The sequence below is a fragment of the Nicotiana tomentosiformis genome, chromosome 1, assembly GCF_000390325.3.
Source record: "Nicotiana tomentosiformis chromosome 1, ASM39032v3, whole genome shotgun sequence".
NCBI lineage: Eukaryota > Viridiplantae > Streptophyta > Magnoliopsida > Solanales > Solanaceae > Nicotiana > Nicotiana tomentosiformis.
Genome location: NC_090812.1, coordinates 2,404,218 through 2,413,734, shown reverse-complemented (window position 1 = coordinate 2,413,734; position 9,517 = coordinate 2,404,218). Strand labels below are relative to the sequence as shown.

General features: G+C 35.4%; 1 protein-coding gene across 2 annotated transcripts; it reads right to left on the bottom strand.

The window, feature by feature from the left end:
• Window positions 1–315: 315 nt before the first annotated feature.
• On the bottom strand, window positions 316–6,938 carry LOC104118771 (protein EMSY-LIKE 3). Of its 2 annotated transcripts, none has more exons than XM_009630124.4 (10): window positions 6,619–6,938; window positions 5,630–5,844; window positions 5,434–5,543; window positions 5,063–5,315; window positions 4,759–4,962; window positions 4,604–4,672; window positions 3,102–3,341; window positions 2,950–3,018; window positions 2,807–2,870; window positions 316–721 (listed from the first exon to the last, which is right to left on the bottom strand). In XM_009630124.4, the coding sequence occupies exons 1-10, from the start codon at window positions 6,644–6,646 to the stop codon at window positions 687–689; spliced, it is 1,287 nt and encodes a 428-aa protein (XP_009628419.1). In that variant the 5' UTR covers window positions 6,647–6,938; the 3' UTR covers window positions 316–686. The 2 variants fall into 2 exon arrangements, with proteins under 2 accessions (XP_009628419.1, XP_009628420.1); XM_009630125.4 differs by lacking the exon at window positions 316–721 and adding an exon at window positions 2,266–2,404.
• Between the last annotated feature and the right edge of the window lie 2,579 nt (window positions 6,939–9,517).

Here is a 9,517-nt window from a genome sequence, read left to right as displayed (position 1 = left end):
CAAAATTTTAATTGACGGTAAAGCTCTAAAATTTAAGAAAATAATAAAATGACTATTTTGTCCAATGTGAAATCAGTTTTTAAAGAGTAAAAAAGACAAACGATATTTCGCTAAGGGATTTCGTGCTTTTAATATAGTAATATAGATAGTATAGATTACCAAGTTTAACGGTCAAGATTTAATAGGGGTGAAAATCCTAGTTCATGCAAAAATTATGATGTTTGAGTATTGACTTAAATTGTGGTTGGAGACTGTTCAAATAGTACAAGATAATACAATGTTGGTCACTTGAACCTAAATCAGCAATGAAATGAATGGCTAAAGAATAACTAAGCTGTTCATTTTCACAATTCCAGCACCAGTATGTCAATAGAACCTTTTTACATGATCACACATTAAACTGCTACCGTCTAATTTTACAAGAAAATTAAACCTGCCACTACAGGAAACAGTAATACGGCTATAAATAGGCCTAAGCAATAAAATATAAAGAAGACGACTAGACTACAATGATATAATTTTAGCAAAGCTTTCCTTGAACACGGCATTATACAACACACCTAAAATCATTCTGTTGTTTCAACACATTGGCAACCAACTAGAGCACATGTATCTTGCTCCACTTTAGCTGTTATTTCAGTGGGTGGCTCATGCCACAGCTTCTGTATACCACTCAGTTATCCCTGTCATTCCTGATTCATTGCTTGCATAAAATGTTCATCTGCAGCAGTACGGACAGAAACGCAAATCAGTAGGGAACGGAAGAATATGGATACAAAAGAATGGGACCAGTAGGAGGCCTTAGTGCCTTGAAGTTAATAACAGCAGATTCTATTCTCTGACATAAAATCACATTAGTCTTCATTCCTTCCCAGTAAACCTAGATTGTTGTTATTATGACATGATCAGTTGCAATCAGAAGAGATCTATTGCTTTTCCAATCAAGAAGTGTTGCAACGCCTGATGGACTCGGAGATCAGAAAGAAGCTTGCATAACCAACCTACTTCACTAGTGATTGCAGACTCTTTTCCAGGTAGCCTTGGTGGAAACACACAACACTCACATACTTGCATGCTTCATGTTTCGTTAAGAAAAGATATAAACACTCACATGCTTACATGCTTCTCTAAGAAAAGCTATGAACAACAACAAAGTGAAGGTGGACAAGTCCTCGTCCATGCACTCCACATAGTACCGAGATACCCTTTTGCTCCCTACCCTCCATTTTACACTTCTCATTATCCAAAAATCCATTACATAATAAATCCGTCAACCAGAACCTTCTTAAAAATTATTACACCTTTAGCAGGGAAAATTTTGGTTACCAATTCAAACTGGCAAGGATTTCATACAAAAGAAATGGGCTAGTAATCTATAACGATCTGATGAAATTAAGCGGTGTTCTGTGCTATGTGCAGTTGGTAAGAGTGCGTGTCGTGTGTGTGTACTGAGCTGGACCTAGTAGTGAAGATGGCAGCAGCAAACGATTGAGCTGATGATGGTGGAAGTGTCAGGTTGGGTGTTATGCTACTTCCAGTTAATGGTATTCAATCAAATTATATACCATCTAACACATAGGGCTTCAACTTTAACGGTTTCACATTTCTATTGTTCCTGTTATATCACAATTGATCAGTAGTAACTAGTATCTCGCTTTTATGTATTTTGGCCATGTCATTTATTTCATTATATGTTCTTTGTCATGAGAATTAACATGTTTCTCTGTGAATATGTATATCAATATAGAAGCGGTAACTTGAACTTAGTGACTTCTACCTCTACATGAAATAAAATTTTACCGAATGGTCAGATACACATCTTTTTGTTCTTAAAACATGTATTCCTTTATTCTTTCTAAAAAAAAAAACATGTATTCCTTTATCTTCTGATAGAGGAATGAAACAAAATGATATGATTTCAGGTATTTCCCAGTGACATACATGTCAAAGGGATGGACAATTTATATTAACTCTATGATTTACTAAGCTTCCTACAATGGTTCAAAACAGCTTCACATGAAACTTATTTTTCTAAAGAAAATAGTTCGACATGAAACAAGAAGAAAATATAAGTATCATAGAGAAGCAAAAGCACAAATATGTCCCGCGGGGTACTCCAACTTCCATTCACTCCAAGAACACAATTTAGCAGCATAGGAGTATTACACAGTTACTTTTTTTTTTTAATAAGGATAAATTACGCTATTACTACCAGTCTGCCAGCTAGGAACTTGTTCAACATCATTCAAAAATAAGAAAACTTAAGAGGAAATAGCATCAAATGTCCCTAATTTTGGAAGTGCACCGTTATTCCTAAACAATGATCTTGTCTTAAGTCCTTCAAGTTATGCTTGTCTGACATCATCACTCCTTCACTCCATGTACTAATTTTAGGCCACTTATCCTACCAAAAGTAAAAGTTCCAGCTGACATTATGGTATTAAAGGTATCAAGAAAAAGATTGTCCCAAAATCTATAGAGTAAAAGAGAAGAAGCATTGGTGAAGATCTACCAAGCTTTTATTTTCTGTCTTGAAGATATTTTTCCAGAACGTCTTGATTTAGATGATGGGAGGTAAACATTGTGCTTTTGGAGGTAAATTTGACCGCAAATTAAAATAAGCCAAAGCCAAATAAGTAAACTTCTAGAACTTGATAGGAACTCAGACTTTGAAAAAGATCATAAAGGTTTTTTTAAAAAAAGATAAGTTGAAGAGGATCATAGAGTTTAATCTCTCCAATCCCAATGCACTTATCATGATGCTAAAATGAAAAGCAAATGCAGGAATATTTTGGCATAGTCATACCACTCTCGCCATCAGAGATCTCTCCGAGCTTTGAGATGGCCTCCAGAAGTGCTTGCTCATGCTCCTGCACAGTAACATACTTAATTTTCCTTTGCCATAAATGAGTGAGCAGTAACCACTACCAGACAGGCGGTGTCTCTTACCCTTAGCACTTTTTTTGCCTTCTCAATCTCCAAAGGGTCTGGATGACTGGCGCCAAAGACCCTCTCCACCTGATGACATTTGCCAGTCTATGAACAAATATAGAAAGTGCAACATCTCAATGCGCAACAGAGATTAAATTACTGTTGCTAACCTCCTTAATCAGTGTTTCCGTGTGAAGTAACTGGATATCATCAGATCCCTTCTTTCCTCCATTCTGTGATGGCGGAAAGCCTTTTCTGGACTGTGGTTTAATCAACCCCCTTCCCCTGCCTGCACCTGGAGTGCTATCACGCCCAACAGGCCTATTCATGCCACGGCCTGATCCACCATAATTTCCATGACGAGAAATTCCTGGGTCTTCACCTTCCCACTGAATATCCTCTGGAGAAATCTGTCGGAGAGAAGATATATAAATTTGACCTTTGAAGAAGCTCTTCAAGAAAACTACAAAGAAGAACACTGATAACCACATGATGCAACTAAGAATAAAAATGAATAAGGAGCTGGGTACAGAGTAGGTTGTCAGGCAGCCTGTAGTTCATATTGGACACCAGGCATGTGTCAAAGAGGCACTTTTATGACTCTTCTAAACATTGGAGATGAATATCATACTAATAACAGCCTGCATAATGAGTTTGAAAAGGTTCTTGCGATCAAATCTCCAGCCCTGAATATCACATTTTATTTCCAGACTCAAACATTGATTTGTTTTTTATATACTTTGGCAATCTACAGAGCAAGTCAATTAGCTATCACCAACACCAAATGAAGGTTTTCCTATTCAATTAGTGCAACTCTGACAATCATTTATTGAATGTAAGGACTTGAACTGATAAATATGGTGATGAAAAGGAAATTTCACAAGATCACACCTTAGAGAGAATGCTATAAGGACTCGAACTACCAATAATCTTGATTGTCTTCCATCTTGAGGTCAAATACACCACATATTATATGTCAGAGCACTCTCAGAGTAGTTAAATATTAGAAATAAGCAAACCGCTATTGGTTTCTCTACTTCTTTCTAGATATACTAAAGATTTATGCTCCAATTTTGGTACATGGTGGAATCTTTCGATAAGTGCATATTCCAGAAGACTTGAGAATGGACCAGCAATCTCCCAAATGCATGGTGTAAATTTCATTGAATTTAGTACAGAAGACTATAAAGTATTCTTAAAGGCACATGCCGTAAAATGTTGGACTTGAGATGCTCAAAAAGTTACAGCTATCTACCATTTATGGAAAATAGGTCCCACATAAAACACATATAGTTGCACATCAGACACAGGGAAATTATACCTTCAAGAGAAAATATGGTGAAGTCACCTTTACAGAGATTTGTGCCCTCTACCTAGCAGTTCCCAAGGGAAATGATTCAGACTCTATATTTAGAATCCTGAACTTGAAATCCAAATTCCCCCCCCCCCCCCCTTTTTTTTGCTTCAGTAATAAATGGAAACTTCTAGTGAATGCTTTAGAGCATGCTTGGCTACGTCACAAATAAAGGATACAGATCATACAATTTTCTGAATCATATAACAGATATTTTTCTTGATATGACCAACCACATGAACCAATAAGAAAAAGATTTGCCTGCAGGACAGTCAAACAGTTTATCAAAGCACGCCATCAGAACATAGGATCTATTACCTCTGTAAGGTTGACCCATTCCCATGTCTCATTTGTAGTACCAATGTCATAAACAAGAGCATGTCTACCCTGAAAAAGCGCATCACAAGATTCACTCATTCAACCACAAAAAGGAAAAAAAGAAGCAAAGCTTTGAGCAATAAAATCAGGTGTACCTCAGCTTTGTTATAGTCAGTAATGACTGCCTCATAAAAATTATTGTCATCAGGCCATCTAGTCCTCACTTTCCTTCCAATCAATGGATCAAATGATCCTGCTTCAGCAGGTTCAGAGACCCGATTACCTAGTTGGCCTCTTCCAAATGGACCAGAGGAAGGGTACTGCATTTTCATTGAAGATGCACCAGGCATCATCTGGCCCTATGAATAGATGCATAGCAGGAAAATACTCAGAACAAGAGAATAGTTAAACCATGCATTGCTCAACTGCACAGAATAAAGCATAAAGCATCAGACTTACAGATTTACTCTTTTTGCCCTTAGGCCCCATCATAGGCCCTCTCTTGGCAGCGGATGAAGACGGCTGACTTGCAGCAGCCAGAGCAGGTGGGTGAAAAGTAGGAGATGGTCCAGCAAAGGACTGTGACGGTAAAGATGGCACTATCTTCTGTTTCTTCCGTGAAGCTGAGACAGAAGGACTAGGTAATGGGTCGTGAATAGCTTGAGCGGTGCCAAGCATACCCGGTTGATGGGCCCCCGACTGCCTCCACTCCCTATAAAAGCGATAATCAAAGGCTAGCCTTTAGAACTGTGACAAACCCTAGAATACAGAAAATTCACTAAACAAACTCGAGATGGACGTAGGGACCAGGAGTTAACGATAGAGCTAACCTTATTCTTCGGATGACATCATCAGCATTAACTCTACCAAGAAGTTCTCGATGTTCTTCATTGGACAATCTTAACTCTTTTCTTAACTCCGTTATCAAACTTTCTTTCTCCTGAATAAAATATATTCATTGAGCAGTAATTTAAACCTGATCAAACAAATGAACATATTAGATTTCATGAGTATGACAAAGGGTACCCAAGTAATGGCATCAGCTTGAGCTTTAAAGGCTCTTAGAACCGAACTGTATGCTTCTTGCTCGAGCTGGTGAATTTGGGCCTCCATGTCAGTTTCACCATACATCCTTTGGTAGGGTACAGATGCCATGACAGCAGATCTCCCATTTCCATTCATGCGGCCACCACCTCTTGGAATCCTATTTTGATGTGATGGAGGAAGATCATCATCCGTTCCTGCAATCATTCCAACAGGTTGTCAGAAAATCGCAACACTAGGTGTAATCATAATACAACACAACATATGAAAATTATCCATATCACCACTGTGTGATTAATAAAGGCATATGAGCATATAAGGAAAACTACACTGCACGAACAGTCACTTCAAGGTAAGGACCAAGGAGCAGTGTGGATTTCAATCCAACAAAAGAAGTTCTCAATATACCATTTTCAGTATAAAATTAAAAGATAAACTACAGCAGGAGGAACAATTTTAAGCGTTCCAAAATGTTATTTAAACTTTTATTCAGTATCAAGATCTTAAGGCAGAACTACAAGCATTTGAAGACTGTCACAAAGCTGCACATAAAACAACAATTCAACTATACCAACTCCACTTTACACTTTGCTTTTCTATAACAACTAAAACACTTTTTGCAGGCAAGATTTCATTATTTCATAATAAACCCAATAATTCTCACAATAATTTTAGTTTAAACTTCTCACTGCAAAATTAAACACATAGTAACAACACCCAGAATAATATAAACCATAATTCTAAAGAAAAAATCAAAAAAGATTAAATTTTTGCCTCAAACTAAACATACCCAGTACCTCAATTGCCCACATACAAAGAGCAAACAGCTCAAAATTCCAAGCTAACAAAAATAGGAGATAAAAAGATCCCAACTTTCACAATGCACACGCTAATTTCACTAGCCATGAACCCTAATTGAACTACAAAATCCACAAAACTAAGGAAAAAAATGAAATCTTGAAAACACTAACCACTGCTGTCGTACGGCTCGTAGTCCATAGCCAGTTTGCAAACTTAACCTAACCCCCAGATGAGAAAAGAAACCAAATCAAGACTTCAGAGGGTGCTTTTTAAAAACCAAATAAGGACAATAATATTGAAGCCTCAAAGAACTAGGTATTTAGAAAATTAAGTAAAAACCAAAAAGGCAATTGGGTTTGTGAGGGAACTCTTTTTAGAAAACAAGGAAATCGATTGCGCGATTATGAAAGAATTGAAGGCAAAATGGAGAAGGAGAACCCAGCAAAGGGGGGGCGAAACGGACGTGAATTAGGTCTATAGATTTTGGTTTATTGGAAGGTTTGAGTTCCGCTTCCTGGGTTGAGTTGACTCGCTCTGGTTTGTCTTAACTCGGCCGTGTCGCGGACAGACACAAGGGATTGGGAATTTTTGTTTGAAATTTCAAAGCATTTTGACCTATTTAAATTTGACTTTAAAATAACTTGAGTTAAAGTCGTTGTTCCACTTGAACGAACAAAGTATAACATGTTCTGTGAAAATTGAGATGTCGTTTAGTTAAAAAAGAATCATTAGTAAATATTTCGAGTTTAACTTATAGGCATTTTTAATGTAAAGAAAATTTTTAACTATTAAATTATCGTTATATGATAGAGAAGATAACTTTATTATGAAAAGCTACTTTAAAATATCTTTCGGGTGAGCTAATAGCATACAAATTTATTTTCAATATTTATGTATATAAACTAAGTTCGTATAATATTTTTCTGCTTCTATATTTATTTGTGTGGTTTCCTTATGTTGATCAAAGTAGTTGCGTGTATGAAGATAAAAAATTTAAATATGAATATATCAAATTGAAAAAAAAATCATATAGGTATGAAAGTATAGACGATCTTATTAGTAAATTAATAATTAGATCGGATAGTTTAATTAGATCAGGTATTGTTCTTCTTCTGTTTTATGTGGATGACATTGCTTTCTCTAGTAATGACTTAGCTTCGACAAATGAGCTTAAGAGAAGAATAAGAACTCAGTTTGATATGAAAGATTTAGGAGACTCAAAGTCTCTTCTGGAGATTAAAGTGATGAGGTCGCAAAGAGTTTTGGAATCCAGTGCAAGTATTCATTAGATTTATTGTCAAAACTTAGTCTTTCTGCATGCAAATCGGAATAAGATCTAAAATTAGCCTCAGATGCAGGAGAGTTATTGGATGACTCATCTACTTGCAAGGAGGCTTATTGGGACTCTTTTCTATCTCACTAATTATCGTCCAGACATTTCTTACACTTACAACATAGGATGGAGTGATCAGCCGATTTTTAGATGGACAAGTCGAGATCATCTCAATTAGAAACTGCTTTTCGGATTCTGCGATACATCAAAACCTCACCGTAAAGAGGTTGGTTCTTGTCTATATCATCATTTCTTTAACTGTCTTGTTACTATTATACTGAATTACTGATTTCATTAAGGCAGTAGATTATTCTGATTGGATTTCGACCATCTTCCATATACCCAAGAGGGATTGGCGATTAACACATATGAACGAAGAAACAACAAAATATACATGTTAGACCCACGAAATGTCAGATTCTAGGCTATCACTAATATTTTTCAACACTCTCATGAATGCCCATACTTAAGGGTGCTCACGAAAACTGAAAAATCAAACCAAATTGATAAAAAAATCGATAATATTTTGGTTTGATTTGATTTTGTATTTTGAAGTTTGAAAACTACAAATTTGATTTGATTTTGGTTTAAGCAAAAAGAAAAAAAAAAGATCGTACCAAACCGACTATAAATTGCCAATTCAAAACTATATATATATATATATATATAATGTATGAGTTTTTGTAAAATTATGGCACATATTAATCATTTGCTCTCTTCGTTTGTAGGTTAGTTCTTTGTATGTATAATAATCTAGTTCTTTGCCTTTGCATTCTAGTTTGATTGGTAGTCTTTATTTTGCTAAAACCAAAAATCTACTTCATGTTAAAAATAAGTCCTTAAATATTCATCACTATTTAATTCAATTATCATCAAGATATCTTAGTAAATAACATATTATCTCAAAGAATAATTGGTTTGGTTCTTATATTGAAATATAATTGTCGGAATATGTACTAGACCGTCTAAGTCTCATACTTAAGAAAGTAACCGACAAAAAATTAAATAAACCGAAAATACCGAGAAAAAATTGAACACAATAAAAAATCAATTTAATTGATTTGATTTGGTTTAGATATATATTTAAAAAGCGACTTAATTTGTTTGATTTCTTTTTTAGGAAAAACTAACCCAAAGTTAACCATGAACATCCGTTGCCATACTTATCGGAACACAAACATCAATAAAAATTTAAAATATTTATTTTTTCACGAGAGAATACAATTCTTGTAATTGAAGTATTGAATTCTTACGGGCATTGTCACGACCCAATTTCCCACTATAGGTCGCGATGGCGCCCAACGTCGTCGTTAGGCAAGCCAACAGTGAACTATCAATTCAATTATTCATTTTATTATTTTTAAAATCATAAGTCTTATTAAATAATGAATTTAATGTGTTTAAAAATCATGAATACTTAAGATATTAGTAAGATATAAAATAAAAGATGACAATATCAAGCCGAACCATAAACAACTGTCACGACCCAATTTTCCACTATAGGTCGTGATGGCACCCAACGTCACCGTTAGGCAAACCAACGGTGAACTATCAATTCAACTATTTATTTTATTATTTTTAAAATCATAAGTCTTATTAAGTAAAGGATTCAATGCGTTTAAAAATTCATGAATACTTAAAATATTAGTAAAATACAAAATAAAAGAAGACAATATCAAGCCGGACCATAAACAACCACTTGTATCCCAAAATCCGGTGTCACAAGTGCATGAGCA